Source organism: Wasmannia auropunctata, unplaced genomic scaffold (genome assembly GCF_000956235.1).
Source record: "Wasmannia auropunctata unplaced genomic scaffold, wasmannia.A_1.0 LD336101.1, whole genome shotgun sequence".
NCBI lineage: Eukaryota > Metazoa > Arthropoda > Insecta > Hymenoptera > Formicidae > Wasmannia > Wasmannia auropunctata.
The window spans coordinates 2,476,844-2,498,810 of record NW_012026789.1 but is presented as its reverse complement, the minus strand read 5'-3'; the positions used below and the strand labels follow the sequence as shown (position 1 = coordinate 2,498,810).

The 21,967-nt window shown below is 37.3% G+C and overlaps 3 protein-coding genes across 4 annotated transcripts; 1 reads left to right on the top strand and 2 right to left on the bottom strand.

Moving 5' to 3' along the window:
- The first annotated feature begins 8,009 nt into the window (after positions 1–8,009).
- LOC105459075 lies at positions 8,010–11,873 on the top strand. Of its 2 annotated transcripts, XM_011704777.1 has the most exons (5): positions 8,010–8,234; positions 8,421–8,592; positions 8,680–8,808; positions 8,903–9,160; positions 9,979–11,873. In XM_011704777.1, exons 1-4 carry the CDS (start codon positions 8,095–8,097, stop codon positions 9,131–9,133), a joined length of 672 nt encoding a protein of 223 aa, XP_011703079.1. In that variant the 5' UTR covers positions 8,010–8,094; the 3' UTR covers positions 9,134–9,160; positions 9,979–11,873. The 2 variants fall into 2 exon arrangements, with proteins under 2 accessions (XP_011703079.1, XP_011703071.1); XM_011704769.1 differs by having other exon boundaries at positions 8,903–11,873.
- On the bottom strand, positions 10,207–14,367 carry LOC105459089 (AMME syndrome candidate gene 1 protein-like). The gene is made up of 4 exons (XM_011704790.1): positions 13,990–14,367; positions 12,973–13,083; positions 12,688–12,893; positions 10,207–12,483 (listed from the first exon to the last, which is right to left on the bottom strand). Exons 1-4 carry the CDS (start codon positions 14,199–14,201, stop codon positions 12,317–12,319), a joined length of 696 nt encoding a protein of 231 aa, XP_011703092.1. The 5' UTR covers positions 14,202–14,367; the 3' UTR covers positions 10,207–12,316.
- Positions 14,368–19,694: 5,327 nt separating this feature from the next.
- LOC105459068 (uncharacterized protein CG5902-like) lies at positions 19,695–21,967 on the bottom strand. The gene is made up of 4 exons (XM_011704757.1): positions 21,543–21,967; positions 20,499–20,609; positions 19,985–20,190; positions 19,695–19,884 (listed from the first exon to the last, which is right to left on the bottom strand). The coding sequence occupies exons 1-4, from the start codon at positions 21,965–21,967 to the stop codon at positions 19,718–19,720; spliced, it is 909 nt and encodes a 302-aa protein (XP_011703059.1). The 3' UTR covers positions 19,695–19,717.

Below are 21,967 nucleotides of genomic sequence, written 5' to 3'. Positions count from 1 at the left end.
GAGGTCAAATATCGAGTTACGTACGTCGCGCGCGGAAGTGTAGCGCGGAACGACGGTGACGTGCGTCGAAAATCAAAAGACACGGTCGCGTCTGGGGACAATAAAGAGTATGTACATACGCGCGAAACGGACCGGGTCTTATTTACGCGAGCCCGCGAATTACAAGCACCCGAGATTTTCAGATCTTAATAACGGCTGAATCGATCAACTTCTAAGTAGATTCAATCGATAACTTGTGGGTTTAAATTGCATAATAAAATTAATAATTTAATTCAAATTTTCAGCTCAATAAATAATAAATTAATAAGAAATAAAGGGCAACGAGCCAAAGCAGGATGTTTTGTGCTTCAAGTAAATAAAACTCTTTAATTAAAATATAGTAAACAGACATTTCAATCCAAATAGGATCATTCTCAATGTTAAGCGCAAAATTAATAATACATAATTTAAAAACAATATTAGGTCATCTTAACGGTCTAACCATATAAATTTAAAATACAAACACATATTAAATATCGTCTATGCAGATAATATAAAAAAGTGAGTATTACTTATTCCGGGTAGAGGGTTAAGATAAAAACAACGCGCGTGCAAATTTACACACGCAGATGATTTAGGTCGCGGCCTGTCGTATATATACATAATAGTGATTGAATCTGTCGTACATATATTATGCATATTTAGTTCGCCGGCCAAATATACGCAGGAAAAATTCGTATACCTATGTGGATATCCCATAAACGCGACTTTTCCCTTCGAACTCGCCTTCCCATCTCCCCCTCCCCCCCCCCCGAAATGACCGGTTCTCGTTGACGTTGAGAGATGCCGGATCTATGGGCTGACGCTCACTCAAAATTAATATATTATCACAATTGTGGTGTTGTAGTCGGCATGAAAATTAACAAGGGCAATTAATGGCCCGGCTGATTTATTTATCGCGTGAGCGAATTCAAATCGCGAAAATTCATGCGGCCGTTCTTCAGAAATGGTATTTTACCCGAAGATCAAGTTGACGTGTGTTAATAGTGTAGAATCAATCAAAATAACTAGTTACATTCAAACGTTTCACTGCGATACGTTTCAACAATATCAATATTAATAAAGCAATTAGTTATTATTGATTTCATGATGTAAATAATTGATAAATTTTAGAATGATTATTAGATTCATCGTTGACAAATATTTAAGTTTATGCCGCATTCAGCCGGATCGAGCGACTTTAGTATAAGATAAACAATGAGAAATTTAATTGATTGCAAACTCTAATAAGTATGTTTTATTTTATAAATATTCTATTAGCAATTATTATTAATCTTTTTAAAATACAGAATCAAATATCGGATCGCACGATAACGGAAGAAATGTAAAACAAATATTAACACGTACTATAACGCATTTTTATGATAATATAAAATTGAAAATATTAACATAGCAGCGATTTTATGTTTGAATGGTATACGACACATCGCAAAAAATTCCACCAAACATAATGCATATACGTTCGTGCAGGATTCTTTGCGTTTACAAATTAATAAATAAAATTCTCTTATATAATATATTTAATGTATAATCTGGAAATATTACATTTTATATCCCTTTGCATTTAGTTTATTGGAGATTATCGAAAAGTCGCGTTTTGTGTAAAGTTCATAGTTGAAACCGCTCGTTACGAAGGGAAAATGTTATCGTATTACTATCGATTTTTTACACACATACACACACAAAACCGATGGTAATAAACTAAATACTATCAATTAAATAATTAATAGCACACAATCAGTAATAAGTACAATATAGATATATTTTGGAATAATCATTCATAATCAATTTCCTCGTTACATATACAATCGCGTGAATTAATATTGTGAATTAATATTGAACATGTATCACGGGATATAAAAAACACGTGCAACTCTTATCGAAATTTTGTGTGAACACGAATGAAGCTGCGTGTTAAAAATGAAAAAGAGGAAATGCTCGACAAAGGAGATCGAGCTGTATAGCAGTTCTGTTGCTTACTGCCTGAATTATTTGATGATTTGATTAGCACTGTTAGATGAAATCTCACGCTTTGTATCCACTGTCGCGTTTATTATCATATAATGGTGGCATAATTAATAACGCATTACATGGAGAAGCAAGCAATGCTGCCAGCAATGAGTTCTGCGGGTAGGACATTATTAATGGTCCAGCGAATCAATCGTGTGGCGCGCTAATCGCCGCTATGATCATTTGCTCAAATATAATGCAGCGAGATATATATATATATATATATATATATATATATATTTACCTACACATAAATTTAATCAGATAAGACCCCTTTAATCAGAATACGAGTAAAATTTTACCAGCATAAGATTTTTAATCTCAATCGAGTTTTGATGTCGAAAACTAAGAATTGAGTAGATAAACGAGAGAATAAGAAATAAAATTAAGAATAAATTAAAAAACGAGAGAATATAAAGGACTATATTAAAGTATCTAAAGAGCATCACAGTTATAAACGTGCGAGAGCAAAGTGAAAATTGTTAACAGCGCCGTAAATAGAGACGTGACAAAGTTTCGCAGCGACAGATATAAAATTGCTAAAAATATCCCCCGCATTTAAGATCGTCGATATTTTCCGGCATTATAGTACTTAAATATTACAAGGGAATATAAGGGGAGTCTTAAAATGTTTACAAGACTCCCCTCGTAATGAGAACGAATCACAAGAATTCGCAAGACATCGAAGGGGGAGGCCAGAGATTTTTCAAAACATCACGGAACGAGAGTTAAAGAGTAATTCCAGGTTACATCATGCTCTGGCGAAGCAGTAGTTCGACCCCAGGCGAAGAACGTCGGAGCGCTGTTTAGAGCAACGTCGGAGGCAAAATGCAGACAATTGTCAGGTGCAGTTCCAACGGAAATTCATTTTCGTATTCATTTCCGTGCGAAGCGCTTCTTAACAAAAAAATTAACAATTTGCATAAGCAACGAGGGCGTGCCTTTACGCTGCTGTTGCGGAACGGGCCGACGTAACGCGGGATATGCAAATAGTACTCGGCTTCCTGACAGTGTCTCGACCGTATTTTTTAACTGTTTGAAGTGCATCCGAGAGAGTGCCCGCGGGAACTTTCTTCATTCTCGTCGGCGCGCGGCGACCGACGCGGCGCCGCGTTATTCACAGCAGGTGCAGTTTATACTTCAACTTTGACTTATAATTCAAAAATTCATCCGCCCAACTTGCTGTAAACCCTATGCAATTTAAATGAGACACGAAGAGGCGTGAATTTAAATTCATATTTGACTGCCGTCGTCGCTTGCGGGGGTGCCGCAAAGTGCCCTTTCATTTTTCCACGAAACGCGCGTTCCGACTGTCGGGATTTCGTAACGAACGACCGACCAGCCGTTCAGTTGCCATTACAGCTGCCACATGATTTCGGGTCATCTCGTGTTTCACGAACGTGTCTCCCACATGAAAAAGGCAATTTTCCAAAAAAGGTTTGCTTATTAGTCATTTAAATCCATCTGTCTAGACGATCCATGAAGTAAACACGAGAAGCTTGAGATAACCGATATATATATTTTTTTAGGCATCTCGACTTTGCTACAGGAACATTAAAATCGTGCTCTTTCATACGCTAATCGAGATATTTGACGCGCATTTCGAGCTCAGCACACACGGCAATTCTTCGAATGCGAGGGTGAAATTAATAGGCATAAAAATATAATCGACCGGTGGAACATACCGGAGAGATATTCTATATGGATCGCACACGTCAGTATCCACTCGAACGCCTCCGCCGCTAATGTCTGAATAAATATATCGCGGTAATGGCAACGTTAATTGATCTCACGCACGATGTCGAAAGTGCTTCAGCACGGAGGAGATAGAGTGGCGGATACGCCACCCGTCTCTTCGTCTTGAATTACACACGAAAGTTCGCGCGGCATAAAATATTCAAATCGTTTTATCAACGTTCTACTTCGCAAAACAACATTTCTTCATGTACGTTGCAGCTTGCTTTTACGATATTGTTTTCTCTAAAGTACAAATTCAGGAGGAAAAAGAAGGCGACGCGTGAGAAAACCGTGCTGCGAAACTTGCGCTTCGTATAGTACGGAGAAAAACGGTGATGGGGACGGCGAAATTAAGGAGCGCAATGTAATTTGTATATCAAGTAATGCAATTGTATATTTTAAAAATGTAAAGGGACGCTGCTATACGCGCGCGGCGCAAAAGCACGCGTAGTAAAAAAAAAAAAGTCGCGACAGCGAAACCATCGCTGCTGCGGCATTTGATGCGGAAGCGTCGAAACTTTGTTGTTGTTTTCATCAATATAAAAATTCGCGTTGCAATAATAAGTTTATTTCGTTTGCCAGAAGTTAATCCCGCGAGCATGAAAGATAACGAATAAATAACGCGATTACAACGTGAAATCATAAAATTCGATGTATATCGTAAAACAATATTAAATTAAATGTTGAATTATAAATTGAATATTGATAATAATATTGACATGTAATTAAGCATTGTTTGTAGGCAGAATCGCTGATTAGTTTGCCCTGTTTGTTGTAGAAAACCGCGGTGTAAAAGCCGTCGACCAGAAAACGGCGAGATAAAAATCGATCGAGCATTCGTTTAGCGAACGTATCGCCAAACTTTTAAAATGGTTTCGCAATTTATTTCAGTATCCACAAATAAATTGTTTTTCGTGTCGCGCAGTGCGATTTTCGTTTGCGCTTTTTTAACGAATTTTTCGCGTGGGCGAAATTGCTCAGTGCGGGAGATCGCGGAGCGCGAGGAAGAGGCGAGAGGAGGGAGACGAGAAAGGCGGAAGAGAGAAAGAGGGCGAAATTTAGCGTCTATCGAAAGGGTCGATTCGTCGAAAGGGGAGCGACGCGCTGATAACGCGAGCGTTGAATGAACACGACCGGGGCGAGATTCGCGCCCTCCGCCACGATCGGCTTTATCGTATACATTATACAAACTTTGCTCTCGTCGCCGCCGCGGTCACCGCCGTCGTCGTCACCACCACCGCCTCCACCCCCGCCGCCGCCGCCGCCGCACCTAATCGCCGAGTGATAAAACACACCGCAGCGAACGCAGAATGGGTCGCGCGGTGTGTCTCTCTCTCACCCCGCGTTGCACTGTATGCGGTCATAAACGTTCGCTCGATACGCGCGGAGAATGCGTCAACGCGTTTACATTTCGTTGATGAAAGGCACTTGCAGCGGGCGAGCTTTGGATGCTCGACCAATTTGTCGGAAGTTTCCGCGAAGGCGCTCGCACGTAATCGGATACGTGGGCTAAATCTTGCGTCAAACGAGTGGGATGGGATGAGTAATCGCGTTTTGCAAAAGATACAATGAGATAAAAATTTCTCTTTTCTCTTCCGCACATCAACAATTTGATAAAATTAAGGCACTTGTATAGGTATATTCCCGCGTGTCACATTATGAAATTAAATAAATTGTTCAATTGCTGCATGTTTCTTGATTATGTACTTCTAATCGAAATAATTTTTCGCGACAAGAGACAACAATTCTTTAAGAGGCGACAATAAATTTCTGAATCTAATGGATTAAAAAATAAAAATTAACATTTATAAGAAGTTAGTCATTGTTCCCAAAAGAAACCGATTCTATCCTTATTCGTTCTTCTTTCTTATATCTTTTTTACTTTTCAGGTTTTGAGTTATACGTCATAATTTTTCATCGTGTCGAGTAGAACAAACTATTTCGGCCAGTGGAAAGTCGTGGAAATCATTGTTAACACGTGGCAAATAAAATTGGATTTATCCAAAGTTATGCAGTGGCAACTGTCATTTCGTTGCTGTCCAGAATGAAGAAACATACATCATTTTTAATGTAAATATAATAATTTATAATGTCAAGCTACATGACTTTGAACGGAACAGAGCAGGTATAAAATCTAATGATTCTCTGTTCCCCTCATCTTTTTATATATCTCAACATTATCGCTGATTTTGCGGGTTTTATCGAAATTTTGTTATCGCTATGTGGAAGTAGGACAGAGGGATTTGTGCCTCTGTAAAGCGTACATCACATTACAAAGGACACGTCCGTCAACAGCACACGCGTGCGACCCAGCGTGGAGGCCGCATCTTGTTACCAATTCACATGACATAATGTTTCACAGCGAAATCGAGTTCGGTATCGCATGCGTGATAAAATCGTGCTCGAGATTCAAAGCTAACACAACACAGGCCTCATCTTGCGTGGATGTTTGCAGTGATGCAACCGCAGATAGTATCTGTCAGGCATATAAATCGTAAACGCATCGCATGACTTTGTAATCTTGGAAATTTATGCCCAAATAATTATACTTAAAAAAATGACAATTAGTATACAAAAATTTTTCTTAAAGATAAAACTTTTGATAAATTATTTTTTCCTTTATTAAATTGTAAAGTAAGTTTCGAGCGATTTAATTAAATAAAGGACGTTTTTATATCAATTGAATTTCTAAGCACCTAAAAAATGGTTTTGTTATAAAATAATGTTATAAGTGCAAGTAAACCTTTATAATTTAAAGTTTAATAAAGATATAATGTTATCTTCTAATTATATTAATGTATATGAATATTAATATTGAGAATTTAATTTAGATAAATTATAGCTTAACTTGACGAAAAATCAAATATGACAAAGAGTGTATTTTATTAAAATTAATATCTATCCTTAATTGAGAGTCCTAAAATGTCATTCCATTTATTTCATCAAAAATATAGATTTACGGTTAGCAATCAATAACAACAAGCGTATATAGTTAATGAAATATTAAAATGGCTTCCTAATTGTAATGCAACAACGTTAATTGTAGAAAACAACGTTATCACTAACTGGTATAACAAATAAATTATCGAATAATGATATTGCCAACTGTTGCACGATTAAATAAAAAAATATCTGATTAACCTAAATACGGTATTTTTTATTTGATTATCATTATTTAGGTCCTTAGAAATATAATAATCAAGATAAATGCAATAAATGATAAAGTAATATATATACTATATATATTATAATATACTGCATTTCTCCGTATATAGTTAAATTTCCTATGAATTATCAGAAAAAAAAGAGAGAACTATATGTATATAATATTATAGTTTTAAGCAAGTATGTGTTATTAAGTCACAATAGATGTACAACGTGAATATGCGAATAAAAAGAGTTTGTAAGTGACCATTGTGGAAAATGCTTCAGGTAAAATTATTCTCGGTGAAAATATATTTATAGTAACATTATGTTAATATAATATATATCGTACTCAATAATACAATTGTCAGGCCGTGAGCACAATCGAAGAAATATTAGAAAAAGGAATAAATATAGGAAATTCAATCCATCAGAAACCGTCGAATACACGATTTCTGCTATGTTGAAATTCCTATATTTATTCCTGTTTCTAATATTTCTTCGATTGTCACGGCCTGACAATTGTATTATTGAGTACGATATAAATAAAAGAATTAAAGAAATTAAATTATCTAATCGCATCATATATCTTACGTATAAGTATACATATGTTCTTTTGATAGAAATGCGATTAGACAATTTTTTTATGCATATATATATGATTATGCAAGTTTGTCTGGAGAAGCTCTTAGCATTGGCATTTAATTTCTTAATTATTGATAATAAATTACGTAATTTAATTGTTCTATTCACGGAAACAATTTTCTACATTAATTTTTATCACTCATGATTATTCGAATTATTCGACTCGTCAATTTCATTTTAATGAATGACGAAACCGCGGATATCAATGCCATTATCCTATCCGTTTTATCAGCCTTTAATTTCACCTAGCCGAAATAGTAAATTAAACATTATAAGACAGAGCGAATAAGTCGATCTATTCGTGTACTTAATAATTCTTGAACTACGAATAAGTGTTATGACATGCGCGCGATGCACTAGTATGCAAATGGAGCGTCAATGGAGCGTGAGCATTCTGTGTATATATCTGTATACCACGTGACGTTGACACGAGTCACGCGAGTCGCGTCGCGCGTGCGGCGTGTTGCACGTGGTCGCGCGTCAGTATCGCGAGTTCTGGAGGCTCTTTAAAAAAAAAAGATGGATCTGTCATCCTCACCGCGATACGTAATTCGCAGTACAGAGGAAGATAAACAGAAAAATCCTGCGCTCTCAACGAGATACGAGCGTATAGCGGAGCAGTCTCGTATCATAAAAAATTGGAAACCGCAGAGCGATGTGTATACATAACCTCATTTTACTCGTGTTTTATTTAAAAGCCGTACTATACTCGACAACGCGCTTTTAGACGATTCGATTTCGTCATTCAGACATCCGTTGGTGCGCGCGCGCGCGCGCGCCAAGAGTTGTATATACATAAAATTTCTCTCATAATAACATCCGATAAAAAAATCCTATCGTCGTAGATGGCCATTGAGGTATGGACGCGGTATTTTGATCGGCGCGGCGACGCTCAGCGGCCTTTACATTAACGCCCGATTCAGGGCGAAGCTGAAGCTCCGAAATTACGGGACATTCGTCACGATGTTAGGTCTCACAGTATCGCCGGCCACGGCGGCTGGTCTTTTACATACACAGGTATTGGGCGAGTGAGAACCGATTAAATTGGAGCAGCGAGGTCTGGGGAGCAGAGTTTGATAATATAGAAAATATACATATTTTCAGTTTATCCTGAATAAGTTAATATTACTAGAGGTACCATGTCCCTTGTGCCTGGAGTCCAGGTCGGCCTTGGCGCAAACTTGCAGCGGGGTATTTCTGCCAATGGTACTAGCACCGCTTGCAAACTTCTCGGTAAGCGACAAAACTTTACTGTTATTTTTTTCTCGCGATACCGATATATTCTGTCGAGTTGTTTATTACGTCATTAATCGTATTTGAATCATAGATTGCTGCTGGCAGCGGAGTATATAATGTGCCATACGTAACTGACGTAAGAGGAATATTGAGAACTGTCTGGTCAGCCTATCAGCCGATGATTCCCAAAATCGCAATGATTTTCACTTTTCACGCGCTGCTGGCTAGTTTTGTAACGTACTTACAAATTAGGTCTTTCCTTCGCATGCTAGATGCACAATATCTAATAGAAGAGGAACAAGCACAAAAGCTTAAAAATTGAGAAACAAGTTTCTGTGAAATTATTTATGTAAGTATTGTAAAATATTGTTGTATATATTACAATTATAGTAAAATACATAATTAAAAATATATAATTGAAGAAATATTTATCGAAGTAGACCTCTCTACTCCATTCTATATTGAGGATCAACATTTAATAATATTATAAGGATAACAAAAGAATCGTAATATTTTGTAGAATATAAAATGTATTTTTATTTCATCATTGACATAATATTATAAGATATCTATAATCATTCACTGATATTCTTGCTTTTATTAAGACAACTATGCGTCTCGTACATATCTACTTCCTTTTCTCAAAATTAATCCGATATCTAGGCACCATATGATTTGTTACAATAATAAACGCTTTCCAACTGTTTGAAAAGATCGCTGCTTTAAATGTCGATAATACATACGGTTTTACTGATTCCAAGAGAATTTTTCCATATATAATGTTGACTCTTTCAACTTTGATATAAAGTTTAACTTACGATATCGAGTCAAACGTATGTATTATGTCATACTGTTAAATGTAATACGTTAAATTTATACTTATAGGCTCAAGTAAAATAGCAAATTCGATATTTTCGATTACTCCGATTAGATACATACTTTATCGTGGAAAAATCTGGAAGTATTTTACGCAGGCTTTCAATAGTTAATAGACGAGAATTACGATCGAGGTCAAATCACGCTTATTCCTCTATTATATTAAACGAACTACTTGAACATCGTATTATTAAATTTGGGAACTTCTTGAATTTCTACCCCCAGCTTGTATTCACAAACGAAAATGTAGCATTCTTATTTTACATGTCTATGTTACATTTTTTTTTATAGATATTTTAATCAGAAAAAAAGGAATCTTTTTTCGTATGGCTTGATTTCCAAAGTCAAATTGGGCACAGGTGACCGTACTTTTTTGATTTGCCAACTACTCTAGAGTTAAGTATATTACTGGCAGTTTACTGGACGTTACACAGGGGCCCGAGTAGCAAGGAGATCCCAGGAACTATGTGTATGCGATAAGAATATATAAAAGATAACACCAGATGCGGACGCATCGATTCAACCAAAGTACAACAACGTGACCTGTTTATTCATTCGGTAGGAGTAGGATTTGTATAATACCTACAACAATGATTATGTTGGCAGTGAATGAAATCAGCTATCATATAGCCGTGGAATCTATGAAGCAAGACAGTTTAATATAAAATATGCCTAAACTTCTATTCATATGTGACAATGCTGTTTTAACATACCGCGCATTTAGGGTACACCGATGTGTATTACCGGTCAAGATGTTTTCCAGATGTTTATCATTTCCTGTGCCATTTCACCAAATGCACGTAACTCAATTTCATACATCTATAGCACATACAATTGTATTTTTGCTCTTTTCCATAGTATCTTTGTCTACTTTTAAGTGGGAAAAGATTTTATCTGATGTCACATTATAATGAATGAGTCATTACCATGATTTGCACAGCAATCAACATCACAATGAGATCGTCATTTTTGTTTTAATGTCTTACACCTATATGTTATGCCTATGCCTAATATATTTTTTTGTTAGTTGTGATGTAGTCCATTGCTTATTTACAGTAGAGGTCCATTCTAAAGTTTTTCGATTGATGTTGAGATTAAAGCAAATAAATCATGAGTTTCTTTTAAAATTAGATATTAAAATCAGACAAATCACGATATTAGAACTTTAAAAAACACTCAAACATAACGATTTGATTAATTATTATTGTTAATTTATAGAATCCTCTTTGCTGTAATAAAACTCTGGACTGTAATCTAAACATTTTAAACTTCATTGTAGGAATGGTATAAATATGCAACATTAAAAATTTATACAATATTTATATCTACATGTCACTTTTGTGTTTCATCGTACAACGGTCTGCATGTGTTAACAAAAAAAAACAGATAAAAAAGATCAATGCCCATAAATAAATTAGTATAAAACATTTAATAACAATGAAAGAAAAAAAATGTATTTATACCATTGATGCAAGGAAATTCTGTTCAGATGTGTAGTGTTATTGTGTGAAATAATTATGCAAATATGAATTAACGGCTACATTAGATCTTAGAAAGAAAATAACTTTTATGCGTTCTACAGAATAGCGCATCCGTACTATCTTACAGAATGCTCCAACTAAATTTTTTCCTTGAATATTATTTTAAAAATCGAAGCATTTCATTGCTCGCATATATTCGCTGATAATTTGAATTTGCTTTTACAGGCAATGTAAACAGGCGACCACGATAAATTTGTGCATTATCGAATGAATGGACTAATATAGTCACAATTAATTATAGACAGTATTATGTATACGGAAATTCTTGGCGTCACTTTTCACAAATACTAATATGAGTGTCTAATGTTCTAGCACGATGGTATAATGGCAAAGCTACAATCGCATAGTATTTACATCGTAACGATTAATGGCTAGTCAAATGTTCGACAGCAAACTGAACTTGCATTGTTACTCGCAAATAGATTATTTTCGTTTTCAGTTCAAATTTAACAATCATAAAATTGTACAATACGAGAACAAGAATCTACCATATACAAATGTCTCTATGCCGATAATATTATTTATGCTTACAACGAATGTTTTGGAAGAACATTGCCACCATATTCAAGACTGTATTTTTTTTCCGCATTTCTTTTCACAGACGAATAAAAATCGCATAAGAACTGATAATGAAAGTGAAAAAAAGGACAGACACTATAAATGCTGCTGAACAATCAAAATATATATAATAGGCACCAATTCAAGCAATAGAAAATAGTACATAATAGTCGCCTTCAATTATATTCCTTTATGCATTTAATTCATTTATCTGCGTTACAAAAGTTTGTAAAGAATAACGATACAGCGTACTGAAGGATGCGGTACGCATAATTCTATCAGAATGGTGGATAGTTTTGCATAGGTACCACAACCGGAGGAATTGGTGGCAGCGGAAGTGTGTGTATAAATGTGGGGTGATTCGGCTGAACCATAACTAATGTATGCTGCTGATTGGCCATGAAAGAGTTGTATTGTGTGGTACTGTATTGTGAGTAAGATGCGTTAACTGTGTCTGAAATATTTTTGTAACAAAATGTGCCGGGCGTTTGGCATGGTAGGGGCCCCTGGATAGGACCCCAAGCCAGCTGCTAGCATCGTCGGTTATGCCAATGTGTCATGTAGTCTTGATAGCTTACAGTAATCTTCTCGCTCTGGTATCGCGTCAGCTTCACACTGCGTCTAATATCCGGCGTAACTAAGCCCTTGTAGCCACCCTTATGTAATAGCGAGTCTATAGTTTGTATCTGGTCCCAACCTATTAAAAACAAATGGTGTTGATTTAGCGAACGATAAGTGTTTAAGAAATACTTGATTACGTATATTTAAATTAAAGATAAATAATTTTATTTAATACATATATATTGTAAATAATTTTATTTATTAAATAAATAATTTTAATTAAAAAAATACTAATGAACAGCTTTCCAATAATCCGCAGTACACGTGCATATTTACGAACCTTGTTCAGTCGCAACATCAGGTAAGTAAGTAGCAGTTCTCTTGTTGCCTTTTTCATTATGGAACTCTATGCGAATCCCATGGACTCCTATCTCCCAATCTAAGTAGTCCACGCCGTCTTCAAAGTGCCGCAGTATAGAAACGCTTACGTGTAAGCGTGGAAGTTCCTCTCGCGTTATAGGATTGAATCGCGAATCCTTGAAAGCACTGCGAAACACAAGTTGGTCGTATGAAAGCATAATCTAAAATTCTAGTCTGATCGATTTGAAGAAAATATATGTGTTACCTAGTAGTAGCATATTCCCTAAGTCCTGCGTGTAAGTGCATGGCATTGAATGTACCGATACAGCCGCGTAGTCGCATATCCTTTCCAATAGTCCATGTTACGAACAGAGGACTGGAAAGACATAAAAAGAAGCGTTAGTGGGAGAATAATCACAGGCTTCAAAATAGACATCGATTCATTCTTTCTTATAAAAAGAGAGCCTGTTCTATTACATTGATAATTTTCTCTTGATTATTTTAGTTACGAAAGTACAGGACTGCTAAATAATCAAGTTCTTCTTAAATCAACAATTAGAATTAAACAATGCTTGTATTATCATCTCTATGTAAATAGTTTGTGTAAACATTATAAGATACATCTATCTAATGATCAATAATCGTCTTTTAAACAACTGGAGCAAAACAAAATGAAGGAGTGAAACATAGACAAATCCTAGTGTCAACCTTTGTCAAAGATCTAAAGGAGATCTGGAAAACATAAAGAGAAACAAATTCCATAAAAACGTTTACATTTCAGTTAAAATTATTCGGAAGCAAAACAAAGCTGGTGTTTCGCATAACCTCGGCGGAAGGTCAGCAGCACGAGCCAGACGGAGTAGAGGATTCCGAAAATACAAGAAACGTCCTTCAGGAGACGCATACCGACCGACGTCCTCGTCGTCTTTCCTCTCTACCCCCTGTCCATCTACTCCGCGACAACGATGGTTGAAGACACAAAAGCAGTGGTGGTTTCAACAAAGAGACGCACTGGCGTGGGTGACTGGGAAGAGTGGGAGGGTGGGGAGGGGAAGAGGGGAAAGGAGAGCGATGGAGAGAGAGAGAGAGAGAAAAAAGGTGCCACGATGCAGGATGGACGAGATGGACGTGGGGTGACGGGGGACAGGGAAGGCGCGCACGGGAAAGCAAGCCACGAGCGAGAGAGAGAAAGATGTGGCACGCGGGGGCACGTAGTCGGGACAGGGAGGAAGGGATATGTTGGACGCTGAGGTGACTAGCTCAGTGGGTGGCTCTAACTCACAATGCTTCGTTGCTGAAGTTGGGCGGTTTTGGTGGGTCAAGTTGGTGCAGTTGGCAGTAGAGGACGTCGAAGCAGTAGAAGCCCATCTCGGGCTGCACGATCGGTGTATTACGTATACGCGTGCCGTTCGACATCACCGCCGTGCCGTTGCATGGTACGCCCGCGGAGTTGTTGAGCTTCTGCTTTTTCGTACCGCAACAGCCGGCAGCCATGTTACCGTCTCAGCCGTCGCCGTCGACCACTGCGACCCGAACTGCGGACACGAACGGTCTACGACCCGTATGCGGCCTCACTCTTGTCCGCTCGCACGTCGCGGCCGTCGCCGTCGTCGTCGTCGCTGCCGCCGTTGTCTCCTCTTCGTTGGCCGTAGCGTGCCGTGCCGCGCGCGCGCCCCACCAGATGGCGCGGCGCGCGCTAAAACAGCTGTTTCATCACCCGCCATTTTCGCCAGCCCCGTCATCCTTTTCGCGCTCTTCAATACGACCGGCGGCGTCCGGAAGGACGCATCAGACGCATGTTCATTCGTTCATCCACGAGTCGACTCCGCCAGAACGACCGCTGACATGCAAGGCACCCTTGTGTAAAAATTCATTTAGCGTCTTCTCTTCAGCTAAGATAACTAAGCTTTTTGAAGCGTCGCGAACTTGACATTTTGAAATTGGAAATATGAAAGAGAATGAGGATTTTTTAATAATTAACAATTTCTAGTTACTTGAGAGAGAAGTCTAGTTTTAATAATAAATAATAAAATAATGAAATTTAATAAATAAGATTTAATTTAAAGTAAAAAAAAACTTTGTTACAACGTATGTTCATGTCATATGTTACGTGTCAGTTGTGTGACATATAAAAAAGACACATGTATAGTCTGTTACAAATTTCAAAGGATCGAAAAAAAAAAAGTATATTTCTCACAACTTATTCAAAATAATTCCAGAAAATATAAAATTTATAAATCACTTGTAAACCATATCAAAGTAAACAACTTAATCATATGACATGATCACTATAAAGTAATTTAACCATGACATAAATCTTATAAATACAATTATTTTTTAGTTAAGTTAAAAGTTCATTTTAATATTTTAACTTAAACATATGATATTTTTTAAACTTTCAATATTTATTTGTTGAAATCTTTTAAAGAAAATCAGATACTTTATTATAACTGTATAATTATTATTTAAAGATTAAATAATAATCGGTGACTCAAGAACATGAAGGCGGATTATAGAAAATTCACAAAAATTATTAAGCAAAAATCTCGCCCAGTGGCCGAAAATATTTTGGTTATGTATTATACTCTAATTTTGTTAACGGCTAAAAAATATTGTTATATTTATATTTCCATATTGTACACATTTTCAAATTAATTAGTCGTACATTACGACCAGGATCAAATTTTTGACTTTTTAAAGATATGCGCGAAACGACCGGTATATTCCATCGGTTTAATCTAGCGTTACGAGTTTGTATACGAGACTAGCGGACGGAGTGAAAGCGACGATCGAGCCCGAGCGAATGTCTTATAATTCGTATATTTCCTCAACTTCTCCGCAATCAATAGGTCGCCGTCGATTACTTACCGCGGCAGTTGCCGCGAGAAGACGTGCCGACTTCGAGCGTCGATCTCATCACGCACCCCCAGCCGCGTCTACGAGGGTGGAAGCGGCGATACCTGCACGCAACTACGTCGCACATGGAGCGTAGCGTACAAAACCGGCGTGAACGAACGCGAACGAACTACGCGTCGTTGCTGGAATGACGCGCAGCGAGCCGCGCGATTTCCTCTTGAGTTGGTAAAATTTCTCGCGCGGGACGAGATAAGCGCGTCGCGGGGAGGCGAAACGTACGCGGACCTCGTCGGGAACTCGTCGCGGAACACGGCACGCGCAATATGTCGACGCCCGTGGCGCGACCGGGTAACCGCAGCGATCAAGAGGGATTATTCACTGTCAATTTCCCAATACGGGGGAAACTGTCACGGCACCGTAACTGCGGCGATAACGCGGCCGTCGTGTGCGCGTCCCGTTTGTATACGTGAAAAACGCGTTGAACCGTGCGAAATTCGGTGCCGCGTCGTCGGCCGATACACGCCGATACGCGCGTCTACGACGCGACGCGGCTGCGGACGGTCTGAAGTAGTCCGACTACTCCGACTGTGCGTCGCGACGCCGGTTGCATCGCACTCGCGCGCGCGATACTACGGCGCCATCTCACAACCGTTCCATTGCACTTTAAAAAAATTATATACATACAGTAGATCTGTATATACATATATATATACACACACACACTGGAATATGACAAGATAGAATTGTTTAAGATAGATTGAATATATATACATACATACATACATATATATATATATATATATATATACTGTACATATACTGTAAATAGAAATATAATATAAAATTCACTTTCAGAGACGATTCTATCTTGAAACAAAAATGTTATATAAATTCTGATTCAAATTGTCTTCTAAAATAAATTTAGGCGCGAATTATAGATTGTCTAAAGTGGGTTTAAGCGTCACTTGTTTATGTTCCTATTTATTTCGTATCTTGAAGATTCGTTTGATGAAATAAATTAAATATGGATTTTTGTGTAATTTTTATGTATTATAAATGAATGGCAATATATTTTCTAATCAGTAAATATATTAATATGCGCGATCATTAATATACTGTCGACTTACAATCAAGTCATAGCCATATAATCATGAACTTTCTGTGACTGAGCAATTATAATTCGAAAACTACTGCTCGAAATAAACATCAAACAGAAAACTTTTATTACTTATAGTAGTTACAGTTTTTTTTATTACTAAAATTTTTTACTGTAATATTATGATTCGTAAATTTTGGAACACATTATCGAAACTTCATTATATGTATACATATAATAACGTGAAACGACATATTTTATATACATGTATAAGTTGCTGTTTTTCAACTACGCTTTTTTACATTTATTGCATTTAATTGAAATAAGAGTGCGCTTATTTTTCACGTATAATATAAAGTAATTATACATTTTCGGACAAAGAAAGAGATAAGGAATAATGCGGAAAGAATTTATTACAATGGTCTTTATGACAATATAAAAGTTTATTTTACCTTTTCATTGCAATAGAATTGTCTAGTACCTTGATGTAATTTTTGCATGAATTCTATATTTCTTAATATGAGAAGATGAAAGAAAGAAGTGTGTATGTGTGTGTGTGTGTGTGTGAGAGAGAGAGAGAGAGAGAGAGGAGAGAGAAAGAGTTATGTTCGCTAGTGTTCTTATGAATAAATAAAGAATGACCCGTAGGTTTCGCTGTATTATTAATTTACAAATGCAATCAAAGTGAGCATACAGTCGTTTGATATCGTATTAATATTACACTAGTATCAGATATGATATCCAAGTACGATAATAAATATTAATCTGACAAGTACGCTTTGCTTTGGAAATTATTAATATTTTTTTTCGTCATGCAATCCCACATTACATCATGTCAATTATCCAGAGAGAAAGATTAAAAGTACAGTGTAAACTGTACATGTATGTATGTACAAAGTGCTTACTCTATACGCAATTATAAAAATGCGTACATCGAGATTTCTGTGGCAGTTTCACAAAATACAGAATGAGATTTCATTCAGTAAAATTCGTATGATAATTATCGATCTTAAATGTGTTCAATATGGCTATATATGTATATTTAATTGCACTGTGATAACATCAATGACTTACTCTTAGTGTGTTTTTATTGTATTTTCCTAAACTCTTCTCGGCAAACACGATTACAATTTTACTTGTATATCGCAAAATATAATTACACAACGCTAGATAGAATTATTTTCATTCACACTGCGGTGAAAATGCATCGTTTCATACATGTAAACCGTAATAATAATGTCCATTACATAAACGGAGTTCCATAGGCCAAACAAGCGCAATATGTGAATCGACAAGTGTGGCAGTTCGTTGGACATTTTTATGCCGAGATTCACATAGAAGGCAAGATTTTAGGAACTCACTCTAATTATTATCGATGCAAATGTTTCACGCAAATAATAATAACATGTACTAACATGGATAAACCGAGAATAACACATATTATAACGAAGATAAGATATACAATAACAATTTTCATTTATTTCCTAACAAATATTTCATTACTCATCGTATTCATAATATAAAAGAGATAACAGGGCGAATAAATTGGCAGTGTTTAAAGCCCGCTACTAGGAATAGCTGGCAATTCAAGGGAAGATTAACGATAGAATTAACGACGAAAAAAATATGTCATTAATTTTAGTTTATATCGTCATATTGCGAGATTAGAATTTTTGTGAAATATACATTATAGATGCACGGCATAAGTTACTGCAAATGGTGCAACTATCGACGAAATTACGATAACTTAACAATCAAATAACATAAATTCACAATGAGATCTTTTATACTTTTTTTTGTTTTTTACGGCTAACTTACATGTCTAATATTTATATTTTCTACTGTATTACGATTTCTTTTTATATACTTTAATAACTAAATCACAATTAACCACAGAAAATTTACTTCTTTGTCAAACTTGCTGTCTTTTGGATGCAATTAAATGCATAACTGATATATTTTAATGAGGCAAAGATCCTTTTTTGTAATGCAAATTTATAAAACATGTTCGAATAAAACATTCTATAACCAATCAAGAACATTAACAAAAAGAAATGTTTATCAAAAACTTCAAATTTTTCTAATTTTCTTGATGCACAAGAATGTTAAATTAAAATGTCATATATATTGAACAAAAAAAAATGGAATAGTTCTGACATCGTTTTGTACATTATATCATGTGAAAGCAGGCAGTGAATTTTAGGCGTAATCACTGTCTTATAAAAAACGTTCATTGCCATTCTTATATTATTTGATGCAAGTACAAATAGATTCTTCACAATATGTTGGCAGCGCCAATTGTTATAATGAAAAGAGAATGAATTATGAAAGCAAGTGGAATTAATGAGTAGTATGGTTACTGAATAATTGAAAAATATTAAAAAAGAATACAGCTAAACTTCTATTTATTAATAAATATTTAAAATCGACAAAATTTGAAATAGTTCTAAAATAAACTAAAGTATTTCAGAGAAACATTATGTAAATATAATTTTTCATCAAGTTTTGAATTTTGTAAAAATTATGTGATTGCGATTTTCAGCACAATATGTAACAGTTAGACGATGCCATCATATATGATTTGTTATTATCCTCAAGACGGAGCATGCGGTACCATAAACGGGAGGCTGTGTACACTGAGACACAGAAACACGCACCACTTTAAACAGTGGAAAATTGCGAGGAATAACCGCCTCCAATGTCATTTCCGCTTACGTACCCCGCGCTCCGCAGCCTCCTGCGTCAAGAAGCGATGCGGCGGCCGAGGATAAAGCGGCGCAGGCGGATAGGACGGACCCGCGTTATCCCACCAGAGGGGTGGATTGCTACGTATCGGTACCATAACCGGGGTAAGCGAGGGTAAGGGTAATGGATGTATGAACGTCGAACGATTCGGTTGCGCGACAATCTGCAAGCACTGCTGACCGGACGCGAAGGAATTGTATCGAGGGTTGCTGTCGTTTTGCAAATGAGACGAATTATTGACCGTGTGCGCGTTGTTGTAACGAGCCTCAGATCGTTGGGGCAGGGGTCCCTGGCCGAGACCCCAGGCGATCTGCTAGCATCTTCGATTGTGACAATGCGTCATGTAATCCTGATAGCTCACGGTGACCTCCTCGCTCTGATAGCGAGTCAGTTTCAGGCTACGACGGATATCGGGTGTAACTAAGCCTTTGAAGCCACCCTTATGTAGCAGAGAATCTATCGTTTGTATCTGGTCCCATCCTGAACATCAGATTATTTCCTCATTAGGACGGCCTCGGCGAAGGGGAGAGAGAGTTTCCTATTGCTTGCCCTAATATTCTATATTGCGGCGGATACGCACCTTGCTCCATAGCTACGCTGGGCAGGTAAGTAGCCGTCCGCTTATTACCCTTCTCATTGTGGAATTCTATGCGAATTCCGTGCACACCCACCTCCCAATCTAAGTAGTCAACCCCATCTTCGAAGTGCCGCAAAATCGACACGCTTACATGCAAGCGTGGCAGCTCGTCTCGAGTTATGGGATTAAACCGAGAGTCTTTGAATGCGCTTTAAAACATATAGAAATACATATCAAAAGCGCGTGACTACTGTGCTAAATTATTCAGCAATACATTATAAGCAATATGCTAAACTTGACATATACATATATATTATGTCAGTATATATTATGTCATATATAATTTATGTATATTAATATATATTATATATATATGTGTTATTATATATATATTATATATATATGTGTGTAACATAATATTAAAATACCGTAATATATATTTATGAATATCTTACATATTTGTAATTTATATATCTAACTATTATTCTATCTTTTAATGTGAGAAACTTTGTCTCACCTAGTTGTAGCGTACTCGCGTAGCCCAGCATGTAAGTGCATCGCGTTAAAAGTACCAATACAACCTCGTAATCTCATATCTTTTCCTATTGTCCATGTCACAAATAAAGGGCTGAAAAGATGTATCTATATTAAAAATGTTCAGATACATTTTTTATATTTTTATCAAAACAGCGAACCATCCAGGGACGGAGAGGGGAAAGCAAAATGAGCCAGAGTGCGTTACATTTTTTTTTGTATTTAGTAAGTTTTAGTCTTGTGCAGGTATAATCAATATTCATCATACAAAATAAACAAATATATTTTTTAAAAAGCATAGTAAAAATAAATATAAAAACAACGGCAAAAATAATTTTTGGATTTATTATCATTTGCCGTAAATTTTCCCGGAGGATAAAATAATAACATATAGACTACTAATATATATAGACTAGAGAGGATGTCTACGACAAAAGCATCGCGATTCTCATTTTAACAATATTCCTCCAGATATGCACCAAAGATAGCAACAAACGTAGCGTCCTCGCTGGCCTACAATGCCTACATAGTTGGCATAGCGTTATACACTGGGAGAAATCAAAGCACGCCGCGATAATGCGTGCACCGCGCGCCGACAGATAATCCACACACGCGAGGACCAAACAATGCGCCAATAATGCATCCCGGTCGATTTCGCAGTTGGATTTCTAGATCGATCGTATCGAGATCAGGGATCGACTGGGAATTCGAAATTCATAACACGCGAACTAAATCAACTAAATATAAAAATAAAAATCGAATACGGTACGGTAGAATATTATATTTTTTCCGTATATCTCTGCAGTAACATAATATATCGAAATTCGATTTTATGATGTTCACCGCGGTTTCACGCTTCGCGTGACCCGGACAACCTGTCATCGGAAATGAAGAGACAACAGCTGACACGGCGCACGAGCGCTAGAGACTGACAGATAGACAGACGGATGCGAGGGGGGAAGACAGAGAGCGAGAAAGAGAGAGAGAGAAAGAGAGAAAAATATAGGACTCCGCGAAAACTACTCACAACGCTTCGTTGCTGAAGTTGGGCGCCTTCGGCGGGTCCAGCTGATGCAGCTGGCAGTAGAGCACGTCGAAGCAGAAGAAGCCCATCTCCGGTTGGGCGATCGTCGCGGGCTTTCTCGGTTGAGGGGTACCGTGCCGTATGGCGGTGCCGTCACACGGCGACAGGCTCGGCGCCCCGCCAGCGCCGCCACCGCCGACGCCCAGCCTCTGCTTCTTCGCGCCGCAGCAGCCAGCAGCCATGTTCCTCTTGGACAGGTCACCAGCGGGCACCGCCGTCCTAGCCCTTCTTCCAGCACCTCGTCCACACGCTTCCTCGCCGCGGTGTATCCAACGTCGACGTCGCCGCCGACGCGTGCCGGATCGCGCCCGCGCTCCGCTAGATGTCGAGCCGACGGTGGCGTGAACAGCTGTTTCATTACCCGCCAT